This window comes from Taurulus bubalis (assembly GCF_910589615.1).
Source record: "Taurulus bubalis genome assembly, chromosome: 1".
NCBI lineage: Eukaryota > Metazoa > Chordata > Actinopteri > Perciformes > Cottidae > Taurulus > Taurulus bubalis.
In genome coordinates, this window is record NC_136589.1 from 36,922,090 (window position 1) to 36,945,812 (window position 23,723).

At 42.3% G+C, this 23,723-nt stretch overlaps 1 protein-coding gene across 1 annotated transcript; it reads left to right on the plus strand.

Moving 5' to 3' along the window:
* Nucleotides 1-4,870: 4,870 nt before the first annotated feature.
* emilin2a (elastin microfibril interfacer 2a) lies at nucleotides 4,871-20,719 on the plus strand (the record flags this gene model as incomplete). The annotated part of the gene is made up of 9 exons (XM_079219313.1): nucleotides 4,871-5,016; nucleotides 5,605-5,730; nucleotides 7,564-7,754; nucleotides 7,922-9,890; nucleotides 16,606-16,955; nucleotides 18,438-18,491; nucleotides 19,084-19,143; nucleotides 19,315-19,449; nucleotides 20,053-20,719. 9 exons carry the CDS (start codon nucleotides 4,871-4,873, stop codon nucleotides 20,385-20,387), a joined length of 3,366 nt encoding a protein of 1,121 aa, XP_079075439.1. The 3' UTR covers nucleotides 20,388-20,719.
* Between the last annotated feature and the right edge of the window lie 3,004 nt (nucleotides 20,720-23,723).

The following is a 23,723-nucleotide window of genomic DNA, read 5'->3' on the forward strand; positions in this document are numbered from 1 at the left end:
TGAAAGCCTAATGCTGCCACTGAGGGAAGCTGAGTGAGCTCAGCAGTTTAGATTTTTTTTTGAGTAAAGCGAAAGCAGCAAGGAGTCACACAGTCCCAATGCTTTGAGTGGAAACATTGCTGAAGCTGCTAGAGAAGTGTGTGAAATAAATGTGATCGTGATTTTGAGGTACAAAACACTCTCAAATTTGGGCTGCACACCATTTAAAAAATGAGCAGTACAATACTGTAATAACATTATGGTTACAAATAAACAGAATGAAAGCATAAAATGCCAAGAAGTAAGATCAGTCACTCCAAGGATTAAATCGTAACCCCGTATGATGATGATAAGTATCCTGATAAGTAGTTCAAAACAGCTCTAGCTGGACCAGCCACAACATTAATTATTACCAGGTAACTAGACTTCCCTCTCAGCAGGCACTTGGACTTTTCGAGCACAGGTGTATTTAATTCATAATTAACCGGCTCATGCACACCTGCATGGAAACGAGCGGTCGTTAATGTCACTGCATGAGCTTTTTCCACTGTGGCAAGTCAAAGCAGAGTTTTTTTTCCCTTCTTTTTTTTTCATTAAAGTTGCTAAAATAAAAGTCCCATTATCATTAAAGTGGCGGTGAAACCTCATTCTTTGGTGTTCAAGCTACCGTGCATGACCAATAATACCACAAGTTGCCCCACAGAACGCTACAGGAAGTCTGTACTACTCGTCTCTCAGTGCTGAACACCTCATTAATAATGATTTAAGAATAAATAACATGCACTATTATCATAAAGTTTTATATCTCATCTTAAATATAAAGGTAGGAGTTCTTTTTTCCATCAGTTTGAACAAGACGGAACAGATGTAGGCTGGGGGATAAAAATGGATTACATCCATCCCTCAATTTCACTATCTAACGGTTAATTCACACACATTCCTTAATTTAATTACTCTATGGCCCAATGGGCACGACCCATCTCAGGTGCCCCGTTTCTTATTAAAGCGTGTGTGGGTCTTGTGGATGCAGCTCATCTGTTGTATTTGCTCAGTAGTGCACCGAGACCTCTCAGACCCGACACAATCTCACCTCATTAACATTTTAGGTGACGAGTCTGTCGCGGCCTTAATTAACAATTCATGAGCGGGGGCTTATAGCTATATTAACATTTTACAACCAATAAATCAGCTCTAATCTGCTGTGTGTCTACACGCACAGGCCCATGTGTGTGTGCATGTGAGAGACTCAATGGGGGAGAGTGTGGGGGGTAGTTTTGAGTGAGTGGGAGGTTTGGTGTGTTATTTGTGTACATCCACAACGATAGCAAATCTCACTCGCCCTTTGTCTCCAAGCCTGTCTCCCCATCTGTCTCTGGCCACGACATTTCTTTGAACTTTCTCTTAATCTTATGTTCTGATCATGACAGTGTAGTGAATCATTCCCGTTGTGCTTTTTTTTACTTAAAAAAAAGAAGATAAATTCAATCTCCAATCTGATCCAGAGGAGGTCATTCACAGTGTTATGCCAATTAATGACCTAGTAAGATAAATCCGACTAAGCAAGTGTCACCCATAATGGAAAGGTCGACTAATTAGGGTGCTATTTTCGATCAGTCGGCTATTACAAAGCGACAGCACTACAAGTCAGTCTCTGTCAAGACTTTTTTTTTTCTGTGGGAAGGCGAAATAAATGAGAAGGAGAGACGGGGGAGTGTAGAGAGATAAATCCGAAATAATGGTTGAAGACAATCTGGTGGGGTCTATTCTCTGAGGTATCATCATTTCTGCTTTTCTTACGCCTAACACAAAAAGCCTCTGTGAGTGGGCGTAACAGCATGAAATGAGACCAAGGAGTCTTTAGCTGCTTCACCGTGCTATGAAATGCTATGAGTATGTGTGTGTTCCTATAGCATAGTATAGTATAGTATAGTATCTAAAAGGGACAAACAATTTCAGAAGCGTCACACCAGGAGTGATAGACAGGAATCCTAAATGTGTCGACGATAATTTAGGCCATGGGCCGTCGATTATTTTTTTCACTTCAGCTCAACTTCTTGCAATGACTGAATAAAGTGGAATATGTGATCAAAACACCACGTCTCATACTCATCTCTTTCAGTCTGTGGAACTAAAGGAGGGAGAGGTGAAACTGAAGTCACAATCCCACCACAGCACCCGTAGGCAGCCCCTTGACCCCACTTTGAAATCTACCTGTGTGTGGGCAGTGTGTGCGCGCCTTGGTTCCCCCACTGACTCATCAAGTGTAAGTGCAGCGCAGTCAAAAAGCCAGGTTTATTTTTCCCGGTGAGTTTACAAGAGCATGTTTACTGTAAGGAAGCCACAATACCGACAAAAATCCTCAGTGCACCCACATGAACAGCTAGCGATGGCTGAATTCGGTTTGATCCACATGATATGAAGCCGAGTGTACCGGGAAATGTGTAGCTTAATGACTCTTGAAACACAGAAACAGATCCTTTTAAAAGACCTCCTTTATTTTGCGTCAATAGCAACCTTGAACGCCCCTACCTCAAGGCACCTGCACATAAGTTAACATAAAGATCAGCGTCACTGCTTCAGGGGGAGCACATTGGATTCAAAAGCAGTCTTGGTGGGGGGTGGCCTTGCAAAGTTCATGTCTCAATGACAAATGCATTGTGTTCGGCAAAGGACCCACCCTGGTTCAGTGCAGGCTATTCCAATTTCACTCAATCCTCCAACTTCTGCAAAGTCGAGAAAGAAAAAAAGAAGAAAAAAAATCGATCCCACAGAGGTGAAATGAGGAAATGTCCCCTGGATTTATGGCAGAAATCAAAGGGAGTTTTTTTTGTTAAACTGAAAGATATTGCTGGGTATTTTCCTTCAGCCATGACTCATCTTACTCCCTATTCTGCATAAATATCAGGGCATATGTGAAGTTGATGTCTATTTTTAAATTGAGCAGGTGCCACAGGCGTCATGTCATCATGGAAAATAAGTACAGTGGAAGTAAAGAGCGAGGAGCTTGAATCCAGCTGCAGTGAAGAGCACTGAAAACAGATCGGGTGGCTTTGCTGGTGATTTTCCACACTGGTGACAATAATCACAAAATAATAATTGCAATGGTTCCAGTGACAAATAATGACAGAAATAGAGTTTGGGTGATGTTGATTTAGCCTGAGAGATAACATGATTCTAATTAAATGTGCTGTGCTTATCATAAGGGAGGATGAATTCAGGGTGCCATAACACATATAATTGACATGAGCAGAACATGGCAAGGTGATGGAGCTGTAGAATTTTGGGCGCTCATACTGCCTCAGTAATGAAATGTCCTTTTCTCACTCCAACAATTTTGGAAAGGAATTGCCATGACTACAAGAGACAGTTTTTTTTTTTTTGTTGCTTTCTTTACTGCTGCTGTGCTGCCCTCTTCTGGTGACTAAACAAGCAGCCGTTTACGCTCACAGATCTGGCTCCCAATAACCCCATTAACAACCAATTTTGGCCTTATGAATAGCCCGCAGACGTCTAGGTTTGCAGAATGTATAATATGAGAATTATGTGTAAATATAACGAAGTGAGAGGAAATGAACAAAAGGAAATCCATGGAATTGTCCCTAATCTCCTTAAAGGATCCTGTGGGTGGGAGGTATGGCTTGTATTAATGAAGTGTCAAGTTTATCTGATGCTCATGTTGATAAAACACTTGAAAATCAAATCCCAGTAGACATCATTCACTTCTATAACCAATTCCAGCATCTCTCATTTGGCCGGCCATCAATGCACGCTGCCTGAGGAAACAGTGCAGGCTTATTTTGGGAAGGGTTATCTCTGGTCTGACACCAGTTCAGATAAAGCTTGTTCAATGGTGAAATGGAGTTTCTTTTGGAGGAGGGTCCACATGTGTGTTTATACATCTCCTTCTCCCATAATGCTTTACAGCATCCCCTCTGATTCCCCCCCCCCCCCGTATTTATCTATAAAGTCTTGTTACGTTAACTGACAGAGTAAATCTGATCGGGAGAAAGTCATCCGGTATGCCCACAACGTGGGGGAACTGGAGAAAAATGGCTTAAGGCCATCTTACCAAGATAATTTCCTCAGCTCTACTGTGTGCTTGAGAACTCTCCCCTCCTTCTCTCACTGTCACACAGCTCTAAAGCACAGACAATAAATTCCTGCCTTGAGTGCTGTGAATTGAAGCTCTTGTGTAACTAATGTGCTACTTTCTGTCTCCCTTCACATTCAGATGTTGCTCAGCAAATTGTTCAGTTAGGCTTTGAAAAAAAAGTTATTTCTCAGGTCAAAAAAGAACAGACTGCACAATATATATATATATATATATATATATATATATATATATATATATATATATATATATATATATATATATATATATATACCTCCCATATCCCTATTCAGCAACAGAGCAGAATGCAAATCAAGACTGTTATCCCTCGGCATGAATATCATCAACACTACACACACCTCTTTCAACTCAGGAGGCTGCATCCAAAAGACATTATCCAGTCAAGCTCATCAGTGAGGTGTGAATTACTGGCTGTTGGCAGATAAAGAAGTAATCAATTCCCAAATCCTCTCTGAAGGCAGCATCCTCTACCACATTAATTACTGACTTATAAGCATAACTCGATTAAAGTCAAACATTACCACAAAGAAATGCCCTTTCTTTTTTTGTTTAAAGGTTAGGGGGAGTTTTTGGGAGAAGGGTGTTGGCCCCAAACGTCATTCCAAGGGAGTTGCAGTGAATGTGGACTTCCCCAAACTTGGAGTTTCATCAGTCACTGGGGGCAATCTGACTGTGGTTTCTGGGAACGTCGTGCATGATAATAACAGAGTAGTCTCTTTTTCAGTGTTAGGAGTATTTATTTGAAGGCGTTTGTTTAGTATGAAGTGCAGGAGTGGAGAGATGGACTGGCGATGGACGGTTTTCACGCTGTTTTTGAACTTTCAGTTCACTTACGGGGCTCCCTCCTCTTACGGCTTGTTCCAAGGGTCTGCTTACACTGGAGTGGTACAGAGACACAGAAACAGGTACGGGTCTTTATACTTATGTGGACAACCAGTTAGACTATTCTGTTTTTGTTTTTTTTGTTGAGAAAGTCATAACAACAAATTCAGCGCGGGCGTTTCTTTAATAATCCAACTTTTCCTGGAGGTTAAAGCTGCGTGGCTTTGTTGCGCAATTGCCAATAAAAACGCGATAAAGTCCAAATTGCTCGTTAATCGGACTGACCTCAGACCGGTGAAGATTTAGCCTCTTATGGTCATCTGTGGGCTGTTAACATCCACTGTGCTTATATCAGCCCGTGGCTAAATTTGGCTCGAGTTTGCTAAAAGGCGATAACATTTAGATAAACGCTGGAATGGCTGTGGATCACTCCAGTCTCTCGTTTAAAGGAGGCCATTAGTTCATGTGCAACTCTTACAGATAAACAAAAACAAAAAAAGTGTTAGGGAGAGCTCAGTAAAGCTATAAGAGCCGCATTTGTATGTTTTATTATGATCTAAAATCGCTCAAAACGCCATAACTCATATTCTATTTGCACAGTACTCCTCCAAAAAATGTTTTCTGACAGTTCTTGCTAAATGCATCTTATTTATTTCTGCCTCTCTCCTCAGGAACTGGTGTGCCTATGTGGTGCGCAGGAACGTGAGCTGCGCCGTGCAGGGGAGTGTGGAGAGCTTCCAGGAGCCCGTAGTGGCCCCCTGCCCAGACTACCAGACCGACTGCCAGCAACAAGTGACGTGAGCATCCGGGGGACGGGGCCATGGGGTCGAGGGTGCATGTTCAAGATGTATGAGATAGACTGGAGATCCGAGACAAAATGTTTCTCTTGAGGGAGACCTGGAGGCAGAAATAAGCACAGCATTTTATAGCAAGTTAAAAAGCCCACTGAAAAGGCAAAGGCTTGAACAGGAAATGGAGAGTAAAGCTAATGAGCACAATAACTCTCTCTATAAGCAGTTCAACTGGTTACCTGAAATAAGCTTCCAAGTTACACACTATAGTGTTAACAGACAATAGCAACCAGCGATCACCTGTGGACGGACACACTCCACCTTTGAACAACCCTCCTGCACTACTGCTATTTTCTTTCAACCATATGTTTCGACATGAAACTGTTCTCAACGAGGTCTGTGGATTATCTCGAGTAACAGGGCCATGATCGCTGGAGTTTTTCTAATTTATTTTTGGGCGCTTCGAGCACCACAGGCAGATTGCAGTTTTATAATATTGGAGAAAAGACAGCCATAGGGCTGATACCTCTCAAACTAGGAAACTCACATCAAAACAATCTAGATTGATAAAAGTCCCTGCAGCTAAGAGGAAAAATATGTATTATTTTTTCTTCTATTCATTTGGAAACCAGATCAAAAGGAATCTCATCCACATTGTATTCAGGAGCTGCAGAAACACAGTTGTGAGCAGTGCATGAGTTATTTATCAGGAAAATCTGAAACTGAAAACATAGTAATAACTTATAGAAAAGATCAGTTCCTCTGATGGAGTAATTATGTTTTGTAAATGGGAGTATCTACACCAGTAAGTGATCAGCAACAGATTATTTACTGGAACATGTTGTGTTGCAATTTAATACATTTAGCCTTGTGAATCATTCTTAGTTGTGAAACCACACATGCTATCTTTTGTTGAGCTTTGTGATCCAAACACATCCACAAGAGCCACTGCGTGGTGGAAAAGATTCCTGGAAACAGATCATTCTTAGGTCACGGGAAAAGGTTTCCAAGTTTCTGCTTCAAGCACGAAGAGCTGGCAGTGAGAAGAGACACCTCTGGATTTTTCCATTTCTCAGCGATCACATAATATATTGGCTTTATCTCATGTGCAGATTCGATTTAAAGTTGAAATGAAAAGAAAAATCCCTTTTTTACCCTTTTAGATCACATCCTGGGTCATATTGTGCACTTATTTAACAATGTATGCCAAAAGATGACGAAACATACATTTCTTTGTATTTTTATAACAAAATACAATCATCTTTTCTTCCAGTAAAACAAAATATGAGGTGGGCTTACGTAAACTTGTACCGTCTATATTCAACCAAAAATATCAAGACATAAATATTCCATTTCACTGAAGCTAAAGGCGCTTAAAGCTCGGTTTCATTGTGACTTTAAGCACACATAGTGGACAACAGCTCTGATGCCAAGGACTGTAGTTTCCTTTCTTCTAGAACAGTGTTATCAGTGAGGGTGTCAGTTAGGAAATGTGCAAAGATTATTGTATCAGTCATCAACTTTCCAGATGTTCTGCATGACATGACCCCTGCCTTCAGGGAGGCGATGTCATCTATTGTTTCTTTGGAAACTGTTGTCCTTGGCTATACAGTTGAAATGTTCATGTAATGGGGTAAAGTAGAGAAGCTCAAAAAGTGTTCCGAAAGGCAGATCTTTTGGTGATTGCAGGAGTTAACAGATCCCAAAAGAAATACACGGTATTGGAACAGTTTCTTTTTTTTTTGGAATGGCAGAGATGTAGAATAGCATCCCATAAATGGTCTGGATTTGATCTTGTTAGAGATTTATAAAAATTGGTTAATCTGCCCTGTTTTACAGATACCAAAATCGGTTTCGACCTACGTACAAGATTGCCTTCAAGACGCTTACAGAGTTGGAGTGGAGATGCTGTCCTGGTTACCACGGTCTGGACTGTAAAGATTTAAAACCAGCCCTAGACCGACAAACTGTTCAGGGAATACAGCCTTACCTCCAACCAAATCATGGATATACAACCAGACACACACAGAGTAAGACACAATTTCTATTTATCTTTGTTTTTCTGCAAAATTTCGATGTATTTCCAGATGTAATTAAGTACCACGAAACAACAATTTTAAGCTACCGTAGTGTATTTACCTTAAAACAGGAGAGAATGTCAATAAGAATAATCTAATAATTTATTTTCTGATCATAGGGCCAGAGCGGAGAGAGACAGGGCACCATGAGATGAGGCATGGTGGGACAGATAAAGTGCGTCTTCTCGAAGGGGAAGTTCAGCGCTTGTCTCAGACAGTCCTGGATCTCCAGTCTGCTATGACAGGGTTAACTGCCAACCTCCGCACAGATCTGCAGGAAGATACCAAGAAGATACTGGTGACACTTCTCAACAACATGCGTCCACCAGACAGTGCTACGGCTGCGGGCACAGAGGAGAGCCCTGCAGTGCTGGATGGTCATCAGGCTACCAGAGGTGGGATTGCTGGAGACAATGCTATAGAAACAATAGTGACCCGGTTGGATGATATCAACATTGAACTGAAAAGCAAGGACGAAGCTCTGGAAGACCTCAGAGGAACCATGACAAGTCATGAGGGGCAGATCCGCGTCCTGATGGATGCCTCTCAATCTCAGACTCCAGCCATAGCGGAGTTCGATGTTATACAGACTTATGTTGATGGAAAATTTGAGAAGCTGAAGAAGGCGCTGGACCAGAATGTGGAGGAACAGATGGCCAAGCTGCAAAGCTCATGCAACGACAAGATCAAGACCTGTGAAGACAGTCGCGATCAAGGTTTGGTCGGCCTGACCAAGCTGGTGCATACCAAGGAGGCTGATCTGAGAAAGGAGATCCGGGCACTACGTCTGGACATGGCTGCAGCAGATGGACCGATACGAACTCAAAGGCAGACTGATCCATCCAAAGCGGAAGAGGAGCGTAGTGACCACAAAGACCTGTGGCGTGAGATTGACCGCATTGCAGAGGCTCACCGCATCCTGAATGTACGCATTGACAACGAGCTGGCGCACCTGTCTGCACCTCAAGAGGACAATGATTTCAACCTGATGATTGAAGAGCTGGAGGGTCGTATTAACGTCACGGAGCGAAACGCTGAGACTCACTGTTTCTATGTCGAAGAGAAGCTGACCCAAACGATCTCGCTCGAAGTGGCGGCACTCCGGCAGCTTCTGGAGGAGCGTCTGAACAACATGGAGGACCAGTTTACGAACATGCTGGTGGAAATGAGCAACAGCTCCTTCCCTGGGATGTTTGGTGAATCCATGGATTCCATCCAGACAGAAGTCAACAACAATAAGTTCCTCCTCCAAGGTTTGGATGATAAGGTCAATGCTGTTGGAGAGTTGTGCTCTGCAGGATGTTCAGGCTCAGGAATTAGTGTCGGTGCATTGAGTTCCTCGTCCACACCTAAAGGCCTAGAAACCATTTTGAAGGACCTGAGTCGGTATAGGAATGATTTGGACGTTCTCCACACAGATGTCAATGCCAACGGGGACAAGCTCAGGCAACTGGGAGATCTGGTTGGTCGACAGTCAGTCGTAAATGAGAGACATGCGAAGATAATGGATGACTCCCAGAAGGGATTGATTAATCTCCAAGATAATGTGCTTGGTCTGTCTGGTGCTGTTACCGGGTTAAGTGACTCCATAAGCAAATACAACCAGGATATGCACACGATAAACTCAACATGTTGCCGCGCAGAGCAGAGCGGCTTTGGGAGTCCAGCACGGGACAACTGGGCATCAGGGATCGCAGTACCCGGAAGCCAGGCAGAGGACACCAGACACAGCGTGGAAGAGCTGAAGACCAGGCTTGATACGCTCAGTAGGCAGGTGTCATCGGAACTGAGTAAACAGAACACGCAGGGTGTTTCTGATGGCATTTCTGCTGTGGATGGACGTGTGTCCAGGCTTGAAAAGGTGTGCGGGAAGTTAGATGGGGTTTCTGACACCATCAAAGAGCTGAAAGAGGGACTGGAGAGACATGTTGGTGGTCTGCGGGACTGTGTGAACAGGATGAACGTCACCTGTGGAAATCACGGTGCGGACATCGTCGCCCTGCAGAATTCCCAGCAGAGGTTCCAGGCGCAGCTGTCTGCGATGGCCAAACATGTCTTGAAAGACGTCGCCGCCAAAGAGTCAGGTGAGTTTTGTGGTTTCGTGACGGTTTGATGACATCATTGGCTATCTGTGGTAATGTTTGCATGAAGGAAATGATCATTTGTCATTGTGTGGTTATATTTATCAATATTTCTTTGGAGCCAATATTCAGAGGCTTTATCACTACATAGCTTCAGGAGGTGGAGGAAATGTCTTCCAACCAAGGGGAATGTAGACCCAGAGCCTCCAGGTGGGGCAGCACGGGACAGCAGGTGCCCAGAGTGGCAGCAGGCATGGCGGCATAGTGAGAGAGCAGAGCGCTGCTTAAGTTCACGACAATGACAAAGAGTAAACTGCATGCACGCTGCAAGAAGAAGAGTATTTCATGAGAATGTAAAATGAAACTGACTACCTGCACCATGTTTCAGGCTTTGCATCATTAGTGAATTTAAAGGAAAAGTTCAACATTTTGACAAATAAGCTTATTTGCTTTTGTTGTCTTATTCACCATTCAGTTGTACGTAGCTCCACCCTCTCTTGTCACTTATGCTGGCAAAAAGCTGAGATAGCGAAGCCTAAAATTCCAAACTTAAGGCTTCAAAACGTGTTATGTGCTCGCCATTATAAATACATTTTGGAGACATGCTAGCTCTTTTCCCCCCAAATTCCAGTCTTTATACTAAGCTAAACTAACTTGGGGCTGTCTAGAACTTCATATTGAATTTCATTTCACTCCCAGCAAGAAAGCAAATGAGCACAATTCTTACTTTTACCTATTACATTTCAGTTTACTGTGTGACAGTAATTAGTTCTACATTATGGCACAGTTTCACGACTCAAAACCTCTATGGATTCTCCTATTAGCGCAGGCAGGCACTGAAATGACTAAATATACACACTCCTTTGTAGCTTCCTGCCTAATTTCCACCAGATGAGTTTATCAAGTGTGATTAACATCTGTGTAAACACAAACTTTTCCTGAAGATAATCCTCCATATAATGCATTTTGCTTGCTTGGCTTACATGGAGGCTTGGTGGGAAGGATCAGATCCCATGAATGGCCGCAGGGTATTTCCCGGAGAGGGAGGACACGGGTTCACTGGGCCTCCCGTGCTCGCCTTGAATATGTCATTCAATATGTCCCGGCACCAACAGGCAGAGGCCCACATTGGAAACTTCCTGTGACTTAGAGCCATGTTGCCCTAAGAATTCCCACGTTTTTATATAAGGAATTACATTTTTAGTAGCTGAGGTCAGCCCCTCCTAACGACTCTGATGATTTACTCGTACTGTTTCGTGCCTCAGTGCTCCCTCATATAAATGTCAGAACACCCGAGCAGACTGATGCGTGCACGTTGAGCTGCGAGGTCTTTTTTCTTAGACCATGATGTTGCTTTTTTTTAGTCATACCACAGAACTGTAGACCTCAATCTCAATTCCCAGTTTGTCAGTACACAATTAAACACACACACATGCTCATACACAATACACCCCACCACCCCCCACCCCTCCCTCTCATTCTCCTGACACATGTACACGTACCAACCTCCAGAGATTCCCGTAGGGTGACCTCAGCCTGATGTGCAGAGTCTGGTCCTCATTAAGGGCCCTGACTCACTGCTGGAGCCAGTCTTGATGGAGAGGGGAGAAGCAGGGCTCCACACCCAGGACCAGATGCTTCGACTACCCTCAGCTGTGATGTCATGACTGGGGCCCCATCACCGGTGCCTCCCTCTCTCAAACCATCCAAAACAATGGTATGATAGGGACCTGAGGAGAAAAGGAGGGCGGCTGGATTAGTGGTTGTGGTGGAGACACACTGAGAGAATGAAGGCATGTCCTATTCCAGTTCACTCTTTGCCAAATATGGGCAGTTAATTCCAAACTGTGATATTTGATTTCATTACTGTAGACGTAACAGTACACTGTACCGCTGCCCAGCATTAACTCAGACAGGGCTGTGCGTACTGTAACAAATTGTCAGGGCCTCTTAATTAGTTGTTTATCCCTAATCCCTGTATCTAGCTTTTATATATATATATATATATATGAGAGAGCATATTTAAAGTTTTAACTTTTGGGAAACACAACAGACTGTATATATGTAGTCACCATCATGTTACCCATTGGTTTGTGAACTACGGTTTTGAAGCCTCGGGTTCGGCATTTTGTCCGTCTTTATCTTGGTTTTTGGCTGCGTCACCTTGTAAAAATGAACATTGAAGAAGATATTGTCAGGTGACCGAAATGTTAAAGTTAACTTTCATAAAATAAAAACACACTGTGTAAGGGTAAACATTGTTAGTTCTGCATTGGCTTCACTTTTCAGATGCAAAGGTTGCGGCCTGGGAAATACGTATAATTACTGTCTTGCAGATCATCAGTTTAGAAGATTGATACAACTCATATTTCCGTTTGCTACACGTAAAGCTACTGCCAGGAGCTGGCTAACTTAGCTTTGCTTAAAGGCTGGAAACAGAGGGGAAACGCTAGCCTGGCTGTGTCTAAAGGAAACTAAATCCTCCTACCAACATAATGTTACAGATTAAACAAACAAGATACTTAATTTTGGTGAGCTTCAGAGTGCTAGTGGGCAGATTTGGTTACTTTGGGCACAGCAAGGCGAGCCGTTTCCTGCTTACAAGTCTTTGTGCTAAGCTACGTTAGCTTGTCGCTGGTGGTAGCTTCATATTTACTGAACAGACATGCGAGAGGTTTCATTCTCCTCTTTTAACTCTCGGCATGAAAGTGAATAAGTGTGTTCCCCAAAATGTCTCCCTCTCTGTGCTCATAGTCTGTATCCCACTAGAGAGGGAGTTGGACTGTGCGGCATGAGGATTGTATGTTTTCCTCAAATATGGGAAGGAGATAAATAGTCTAAATGGAGATAAAACATTTTCATGAAAAATCCCAGCTCTATGGGTGTGGTGGTGGTGGTGGTGGAGAGCCCGCTGAAATGTTTCCTCAGTCATATGAAGACCCCGAGGAGGCCGGGAACAGATGAGATGTTGTAATAGCAGAACTGAAAAATTAACTGCAATAGCTTTGCCTTTACTCAATGTGACTGCTGAATGGAATTGTGTGACTTTGGTTGCAAAATGTTGGCACTGCTTTGCCCACAGCAGCTGCTGAAGCAAATGTCTGCTGCTACGGCTTGTGTGTGTGTGTGTGTGTGTGTGTGTGTGTGTGTGTGTGTGTGTGTGTGTGTGTGTGTGTGTGTGTGTGTGTGTGTGTGTGTGTGTGTGTTTTTCTGGCAGTTTTCTTTTCCAATAGGGAGTCGAAGTTCAGCAGCAGTGACTCTGAATAGCGCAGGAGTATCAAAGTGACTCTGAAATTAGACGTGATGAAGCTTTTGTGTCTTAAAGGAAGCAGACTGTTTGATGTATAGGTTATTAGGAAATTTAGAAATTTGGGAAGAGCTTGAGCTTGCTGCTTCTCATTTAGACGGTGACTAATCAACTTTCTTGTTTTTTTCATTACGATACTTAAGATGTTTTTTTCCTCCTTTTTTTTTGGAGGGGATCCCAGGCTCGCTCAAATCCCTTCCCTGTTTATTTCTACCTCTCTTATCTCTGAACTACTCTCCCTTTACTCGATCATCGCTCTCTCCTTCTGTCCAGTTTCTTCCTTCTTTTCCTCTTCTCCATCCACGCTGTCCTGTGAGTGTTTCTATTGACAGGCGAGGCGAAAAGAAGAAGAAAAAACTGTTTTATTAAAGCAGGGATAAATTGAAGGCTTTGATTTCATGGATCAATGCTTTGCAATTGATCATTCTGACTTCATAGAGGAGAGACAGGCAGTACGATTAGATTAACTGTCTAACGTGATGAAGGAATACAAGAAAAACAAGATATCAAAGGCTTTTTGAAGTCAAAGGGTGTCTGCTGGGAAAGAATGAAAAATTTAACTTGACACCACAAACACACACACACTGTATATATTTAGTGTGCAGCAGAATTTTGAGGGTGGGGGGGCACGCTTTGACTGCAACAGTTTCCCCACAGAGATCTGTGCAGCCCCGACGTGAGGTGTTTCCATCTCTGACCAATGAGCCCATCTGGAAGTCTTCACAGGAGAATGGACACAGATACCCAGTGAGAGTCCCTGAGGTCTGCCAATGCAGTGCACAATGTGAACCTCTCATCATTAATACCACTGGAGAAAACTGGATGAAATTGTGTCCATGTGCATCGCAAGAAGAGAAAAATGTACGGTCAGAGTGAAAGGGATGCGTAGTTGTAATGCGTAACCACCCCTCCCTGCGCTGTGCCCCTTGACACTATTTTCCATCGCATGATCAGCTTGTCTGCTGCAATATTGCTCGACGCTTTCAGACACTTTTGAACACTCACGCACCGTCACACGAATCTGTGCACTGCAGCATTCCTCCCTTCGGGTTGTCTCAATCTGCTTGTGAGCAATAACATCTGCTTTTGCTGATGCTCTTCTTGGTTGCACCAGCACTGGTGTTTATATGTGTACGCCAGTCTGTGTTTTTTTTTTTTTGCTCAACTTTGTGGTTGCCCCCTTAGTGAGACACAGGCTGAGAGCTCATGGGAAATATGCACTCAGTCCTGAAGGAGGCACGGGGAGGAAATGAGGAAGTGATTTCTGATTATCGCAATGCAACATGATTGCTGGGTTTAATTTGTTTTTGATTATACATGTGGTTTCTGAGTAGCTTGTGGTATCACTTGCAGTAAGGAGGAGGAGGAGTTGAGATGCTTGCTGATGTTTTATTTGATAAGTGTGAGTGGATTTTATAATCCGGAGTAACAGGCAGACTTTTATGTAATACCATTGCTCTCAGGTACTCAGATTGATCGCTTTTCCTCAGTACAAGACTGGATATACAGTTGACTTCAGGTGATTCATCGTTCAAGCTCACAAGTGATTTAATGGTACCTTGTGGGTTTGAGCGTGAATGTTCATTCATGATTTATCTGCCTCGACTGTTTTGGTGTGAGAATCCTAGTTTCAGAGATATAGATTGTTTTAATTGTAGCCAGAAATTCTAGTTTCAAACGATACATTTGCTATCAAAACATGTTTTTTTGTTTGCGTAATAAAGACGCAAATCTACCTTCATAGTCAGCCTTCTCTCTAATATAATGGAACGAGATGACACTGCTCAAAGCGCCCCAAAAAATAGGAGCTATTTACTGTCAACCATAGTTCTCTACATGCAACTGCTCACAACAAGATCTGTGGATTATCTTGAATAATCAAGTTATGATTTCTAGAAAGAGACATTGCTGTCGAGTTTTTTAAATGTATTTGTTTCACGCTTTGAGCCCCATAAGCCAAGTGTCATATAGTCCCATCATATTGGAGAGAAGGCAGACATCTCTATGCCCGATATCTCCAAAACTATGGCAACTCACACCGAAACAATCTAGATTGCTAAAAATCACTACAGGTAAATAGAAGAAAAACATATTTAGATTTTAGGGTGAACTGTCCCTTCAAGGTTCACAAAGCAGCTTTTCTCCAGAGCTATCAACTCTATTTTGTGTTCGTCATCATCAGATGTAGTTAGAGCAGAACTCCGTCTGCTAATGAGGTGTGGTTGAAAGCTTTTAAGTGGCTCTTAAGATTAGTTTGTACCCAAGTAACCAGTGCAGTTCCCTTGTAATAGAACACTGTTACGTTTACATTAAGTATTTCTCACTGAAATACACGAGACATTATCCTTGAACGGCCAACAAAGTGGTTAAATGTATTTCATAGCTCATAAAACGGCAAAGCCAATTTTGGAAGAGGCACTTGTACCAGCTGATGGGCTATCAGCTGTTCGTTCTTGCTTCAGCATCTTTTGACCTACTCTTACGACAGCTGCTCATCTAACAGCTGACCAGTAGAATCAGATTATTAGCCTACTTATGTTTAATATAACATGAAAAGCTAGCGTGCATTCTGTTTAACTGATGAGAGAAAACAAAATGAAAGAGCACATTAATTCCACCTAAATACATTTATTTTCTCTCATTTATAGAATGTTAAAAATGTGTATATGTTTTCAATAACACATGCATAAAGTGAAGTTGCGATTTATCAAACGTATATCTCTTAGAAATGCCTGGTTTTACCTATTCAAGATAGTATGAAGGTGAAGCGGAAATGGCAGTAAAACAATGCTCAGGAACGTTTTTGAACGCTCAAATACGCTTTATCCCCTTCACTGAATCTTAAATACAGCTCGTCACAATCTTCCTGACACCTGGTTGTGAGACGGAGCTGACACAAAACAGGTACTGCAATTATTTCTAGTTATTTGTCCTCAGGACACTCTCACAGCGTCAATATGCCCACCTCAGAGGCCGAGCTGATGTCTGTGCCCTCAGGGGGTCTGGAGAGCAGTCAGCTAGTTTCCGTTCAGATGGTTCTCGTTGCCTAAAACTCACACCGACCGCCTGCTTTTATGAACGGTGATAATGGAACCGGTTGAAAAAAGAAAGAAAGAAAGCTCAGGGGTCCACTGAAAGCCAGGTCTAATTTGGCCTGTCAACAGAATTCAAGCCGTTAAAAAAAGAATTCACAAGAGAAGGGAGGGATGTGGTCTGAATCTGAGAGAGGAAGTGAGATTTATAAGCAAAAAAAGTCCTTTGGAGGCTTGTGCAGAGAAAATTCTCCATAACTTTCAGCTGTCGTGACCAGATGGCAACGCCTATGACTTGGTCAGAAAGGGAACTGTAATTTGATTTATTTACAATCTTCCCACTGTCTGTCTTTTTCTTTTTCTTTCTAAGGAATGAGCCGCAGTGTGACGACCTTAAGACCAGATTGGTCCGCTTCTTTTCCAGATTCCACCAGAACCAGAATCCAACAAATCCACATCCCTCTCATCCTCCCACCGCTGCCATCCAGCCCGAGGCAGCCGCACAATCCCAGCCAACCTCTGCAGCCCAACATGCACACGATTAAGGTCAGTCCGCCGAGCCAGCCGTCCAGTCCTCGGCAGACAGGCCACGCCCCTCCCCCGGGGGTTCCCGTAAGGCCGGTGGTGGAGACGGGCGAGGCGGGGCCTCCAGGGTACAGCCGCAGGGTCACTGTGCGGAGAGGCTCTGAGGACTCGTCCAGCACGCCCGTCAAAGGATTCGCTGGAGCACCAGGTGAGACGTGCTGATGGGGATGATCGCCGTCACACTGCGGCTCTAATTTGGATGTTTTTGTTAAGTGTTGTAAAACTGTGTGAACACCGTGGATTTATGGCACAAAAACCTGATTTGGTAATTATAGTCACAAATACAAATGATATATACATACTAGGTACCTCTTGGTATGTACAAGTTGACAAAGTCAATCAAACTGTATTTGTATAGCAGCCTTAATACAGTTTAATGTCATTTACAGATGACTGGCACACCAACAAATAAAATAGAACACGTGCAGATTGTGAAAACAAATACAAATTACAATTTAAAATGTTACAATTTGAAACTACTGCACACGAGACATTACAATGATAAAATGTAATGTAGCCCATTCATCTAATAAACTACTCACTCAGTGAATATAAAGTACAGACACCAGTGATCTTTGTTACCCATGTTGAAATCTAAAGCGTTAATCCAGATTTGGATGCACAGAGTCGACTCGTATGAATGAAACTGTCATCACAAGAAGAACATTTTATGACACCTTCTCATAATTCTGGCATCATGGAGAACAAGGCTGAGCGAGCATTACTACACGTGTGACATATTACATGCATGTTCTTCTTTTCAGAAGTGCTGTCAATTGCCATTTATTTTAGATCTACTCATCCAAACCACATTAGCATTGACACACTTTGAGCTTGGCTCCGTTTTGTTCTTTTCAGCCATTTTCATTTCACACATGGAACCCAGAACATAAGTTTAATTATCCATGGACTCTGTTTTCTTTTGTCATCCACACATAGGAATGCTGTACTTCAGAGGCTTTAAACTGAGGCCAACTCAAATAGGATTTAAGAGACAACAGATCGCCATAAAGCCAGTTCTGGGTTGAATTAATAATACTGCATATATATAGGATGATTAGAGGAAATATCCTCCCCATGGCATGTTTTGGCAGTAAAGTAATAGGGAACCGTTTTGAAATATGTCCTATAAATCCATGTTAGTCGAGATTCTTAACCCGATAATCAAACTCTGCATTCAAAATTCATGCAACTCTTCAGGCTTTAATAAAAAGCAGTAAAATCTTTTAATTACTTTGCACCATTGAAGGGTATGTTTTCACATCGTCATTACAGGGTTGTAAATCCTTGAGATTGGTTTGTTGTCCGTCTGTTTTATGATTATTGGTCTCATTTGGAACTGCAACAGCACAAATATCTCTAGATTTATATCCATATCAAGGCTCTGAGGAAACTGAACGCCTGAATCTACTTATAGATCCCATTGTCCTTTAACAGCTAAAACATCATCATACTCATGCGAAAAGTCACTTGGAAAACTAAAATAATGCAGATTACAACCTTCTCTGGGAAACGATCCCACAATGTGCAGATGGAAAACCAAACGACGGCCTCTGGCAAGAGCGTTCACTAACTCCTCTTTTCAGATGATGATAAAACATGATGTGTTTGTCATCCGTTTCTTTTGCAGGTTATCCTCCCGTGCAGCCCGTGTCTTTCAAGCCTCAATCAACCAGCCGTCAAGGTGCTATAGAAGTTCATTATTTAGTTACAACACATGCATCTGCAGGCTTCGCCATTCAACTACACCAGTGTCAAAAGAAAACAAATACACTGGAAAAGCTTTGAATAATTTGTGGCCCGAGAGTGCGAGGGAGTGGGAGCTGGATGCGTTTAGTTTAAGGAGATGTGGGCGGACTGTGGAAGGATTTTAGTTCATCTGAAGGCACTTAGCAGAAAGTTTGACCCCGGGCAGCATGGTGTTACCTTTGGTGACGTCGTAGAGACAATTACTGAAGTAGATAATATAGTCACTGAAACAAAGACCTACTTCTTACAAACCAAGAAAAGCCCACACTTCATAAGTTTATTCTGTATTTTGTTTTTAAACATATTAGAAACTCATATATAATGAAACATCTAAAATCAATGCGTCAACCCTTGAGCTCACAGCTGTGACTGTAGTAACAACTATGTTTTAACTAGGTTTTTATTTGCTTTACTATATATTGGCTTTGTGGCACTCTGAGATTCTTTTGAAAGAAAAGTGCGTTAAAAATTAAATGCATTATTATTATGAATACACAATTAACACTTTCTTCCTCTGTACCTTGTAGTTCCCGTAGCAGCGAAGATGCCCTGGAACCCGATGTATGGCGCTCCAGTTGAATCTCCAGGTAAAAGAAGCTCGTTCAATTTTAGTAACTGCATCGATAAAGAAAAACAAATAATTTGCTCAACTATAAGGATTTGTGAAGGCGTCAAGTTATGTCCAAGTGAGAAATGTAGTTTATCTTTGAAATGAGACACCGATCGACTTAGTATATGATCACACGTTATTGTTCCAGCTCCTGCCGACATCAGCGCAGATCCCTTCTCCTTCTCTGCTGGCCTCACACAGCAGCCGCTCTCTGGAGATTTTGGCTTCATCCGCTTCAACAGAGTTCTAGTCAATGACGGAGCTCACTACAATCCCCACACAGGTACATTAACAACAGATTTAATATGTGCGCTGCATGAACTTTTGCCATTGCATTATGGTCGTGCAAACAAACATTCAAGTTGCACAGTAACACCAGCTTGTTTTTCCCAGTCTTCAACGTTTGTGGTTTCTTTGGTTTATTGTTAGGGCTCCGCCCTTCAAATTAAAATAATATCTATTTGCTCATGTTCTTTATTTTGTGCATGAAATAAAACAAAAACAAGTCAAAAGAAGAGATATACAGTAGCATAAGAAGATGCACAGATGGGTTGGGAAAACAAAAGCCTGAGGGTTTGAACAATCCATATTTAGTTTGTGGTACCGCAAACTAAACACAAACTTTTAAATACATTTTTATACAGAATGAAGTAGGTGGATTCTGTCTCTTCCATTGAAAGGCACTTTAGGATTTGGTGGAATTATTACACAATACAAGAACTGTTCGCACCTCACTATTAATTTAATTTAAAGATTTATTTTACTTGTAATCTATCCTCAAACCTAATGGGCTATGGAAACAGGACCCACAGTAGGCGCAGCATCACGAGTGAACATGTGACTAGTCGTTGATCCTACCCGCTCGTTCCCTTTCTCTCCTCCTCAGGGATCCTCACCGTACCTCAGGACGGCCGATACCTGATTTCGGGACTGCTGACCGCTAAGCAGGGCGACCGTGTGGAGGCAGTCCTGTCCGTGTCCAACCGCAGCGTCCAGAGGCTGCAGAGCTCGGCGGGGCCGGCGGCCGGTCAGCACGGGGGCTCAGCCGGCGGCGACTGCGGCTGCGGAGGCTCGGTGTCCTTCAGTCTGATCCTGCCCCTGAGGAAAGGAGACCGCGTGGGCCTGGTGAGGACCGGAGGCCAGCTGGCCACCACCGGGGCCAGGGAGATCCTATCCACCTACAGCGCCATCTTCCTGTACGCACCACAGGACAAGAGATAGCTGGAGCTCAGCTGGGCGGTAACAGCATGGACCAGTTTGTTCCCAGAGAGTTGGACTGGAGGAGAAATGTTGGAGTTACCATAGTTTTCACTGTTTTGCTGTGATGCTGCTTCTTTGCCACTCAATGAAGATCCTCACTTATAAATCCAGTTAAGTCATTACATTGCAATGTGTAAGCCATTTGCCAATTATACCTGAATACAAGAAGCAGGATTTGTTTCTAATATATTTGATTATCAAGATGCCGTTTTGTACCCGTTGTGAATGTATTGTGTAAATAAGTGTTGATAAATTAACATACAAATTCATAAAATGTTATTTTAACAAACCAATACTCAGTAGTAATGTGTCCTTTCGTGTCGAGGCTTCGATGCGCGAGTCGAGTAATCCAGGTAGATTTTGGTGAAGCGCGTATCGAGGCTTGTGTCGATGACGTATGCGGTGACGTTCGAAGCCTCGTGAGCCGGCCGTACCACGTGACTGATTCAGAAAATGGTTCGTGGGTTTGCCGTGCGATTTGAAATATAAGAGGCAGCGAAACTCAATGGATTTCCCCCCTTCCTCTCTGTACTAGCTTCATGTGTGCCTGTGAAAGGGTATTTTATAAAGCAGGCGAAATAGTCTCAAAAAGCCCAGCACTGTGGAAAAGGTCTTATTTTTACTTTAACAAAATTGGACACATCAACATGGACTAGCGGGGCCGAGGCTCGAAACACCGATCCTCTGACTGGGCAATTGGATGGAAAGCTTCAATGCTTGAGGAAGCTTCATCTCACCATCACTAATACTCAGTATGGAAGAATGTGATATCGCTGGTTCGGCCATAAACCATGATAAATCAAAAGCATGAGCTCCTCTTACTGTGTAACCCACACTAGAAGCAGAGAATGATTAATTCATACACAGGAAGAGGTTTTGCAACACAAGATGCTTTTATTAATGTTAGACTTGTCTGGCTTCAGAAACTACACTGAGAAAAAGAAGGTTTGAAGGCAAAACACACATTTGTGTCTGTGGATGAAAAAATACATTTCCCCTCACCTTTCTCCTGAGACTTAAAATATCCAAGCAGCAAACTAAGAACCAGCAGGAGAATATTTAGCCTTCAGTTCAGCCTCTTAACCTTTGAAGAGGAGACAAATGCTGATTTATATTCACAGTAATTTAGTGGGCTGTTATTCAATAAAACAAATACAAATTTGGTATTTCCTGAGGCATTTTAACTGTATTCGTGTATCGATACTTCTCTAGCCTGTGGTTACCTTCCTAACTGAGACTGGAGAAAAGAACGGCACACAAATGTATTCAGTTAGAAACTTTATTCAATACAAATAGGACCACAAGCCACACTTTGTTAGCTTCATTAGGCCTGTATTTTCTTTTCTTGTTACAACTTAATTTGTTCTTTAAACATACTTTAAACAACATTTCTATACAAATCAAAACACAGCATACACTTATGGTATTTCTGTTGGTCAGACACAATCAAAGAGCAAAGCATTCCCTCCAGACTGAATGAAACCAACCCACAGAAGATCAGACACTTTATCAGAAATAATAAAACAATAAGGCATCGAAGACAGAAGAATGTGATGATCAGCACACACACGTGATCATTTTCCACAGCAGTCGAGTGAGAACAAACAATATTATATATGCATATATACACACACACCACGTATCCCACGATCAGAGGATGAAGTGTGATTCTTCCACACAAGATGCTTTACTTTCATAGAAAGAATGGAATTCATTTTGTTAATCATAAGATATAAATCTATTTGACTTCACCAAACTTTGTCGAGCACGAGCCATTAAATCAACGCAAAACTTTTAGATCACAAAAACAACAGCGCTACAGGGTGAATGCGGAAACACTGAAGCGAAACAATGACGATAACAGTGACAATCTGGATGAGCCAGGATCGTAAATTGTGCTTCTTCTATTGAATAGTTTGTCTATTAAGTCTCGGTCCGACTCTTTTCTGAATTTTCAATCCTCGAGAGCACACACGGTCATGATACTGTTACACTTGTGCTGGAAGTATGATCCATGTCAGTGGAGTCGCACATCCGTCCACGAGTCTTATCCTACAACAGGATCAGTCTTTTCACACGCGCACACACACACTTTATTGACATATTTTAGAATAGCTGCGTTGTTGTGGTGTCAGAAGGTCACTCACATAATAAAAACTAGAACTCTTCCACCCTGCATTGATTGCGTACTGTGGTCTACCGTTGATGGAGACCTTCAGTGAAAGTGCATGTGGGTGAGAGGTGTTCCAAGTTGCACCTGTGGGTGCAGCATAGACAAAGTGTGTTGGATAAGTCTTGGTAAAGCCACTGAGGGAACATAAGCAAAGGTCGAATGAGTCATGTCACCCCAGTAGCAGCACTCAGTGATTAGACGCACACACACACACACACCCTGCAGATTACTGCGCAAAAGGAAAATCCTTCATTTTAATCCCTCTCTCTAGATCTGCTCACTGCTCCAACTCAATCGTTACCTTTTACATTTGCACATATTTTAATACTAAATCTGCAGATGCTGAGGTTTACTGAAGGAATATGCATGTACCTTGCATGTCGAAGGTTTCACTGTAAAAAAAGGAATACAGATCGTTTTGAAATGGTGATACAGAACTGAAAAAGAAAAAGAAAAAAAAAAAAAAAAAAAAAAAAAAAAAAAAAATCGTACAAGGCCTAGTCGTTACTTTTAAGTGCATGTTAACTTATGACAAACCATACAAAATACCAACTGGAAGTATTTCCACATCGCATTGGTGATAAATTACTTTTTTCAGACAAGCAAAGGCATCACGATAGAAATCAATAACTTAAACATACCGATTATCATAAATAATGACTGCATTGTTAACAAAACACTTGATTCGCCAGAGCTCGTAGAACATAATAGTCAATTTAAAATAACAGCGAGACAATACTCTGCGACATTCCTTCATTTTGCTTTTAAGTCCCATCTAAATGTGCATCTTCTCATACTTATTGGCAATCCCTGGTATGACCGTGAACATTAATACCACATTAATACCAACATGTTCCAGCAGCAGTGCACGTATGACCAGTCAGTCATCCAGAGGCAAGAGTCCAGAACAAAACTGAGCACCTACAGTAGCTTTCTTAAACCTGCTGGGGATGGTTCATGGTACTTTAACAGATCAAAGACTGAATAACTGTGTGTAGGCAAACATAGCAGCCACAGCTAAATAATACCGGCATGAGACTCCTGGCCAGTGTTGATTTCCTACCCTGTGTGTCTTTTTTTCTTCTTTTTTTTTTTTAACCTTAGAAGGTTTCATTTCACTACTT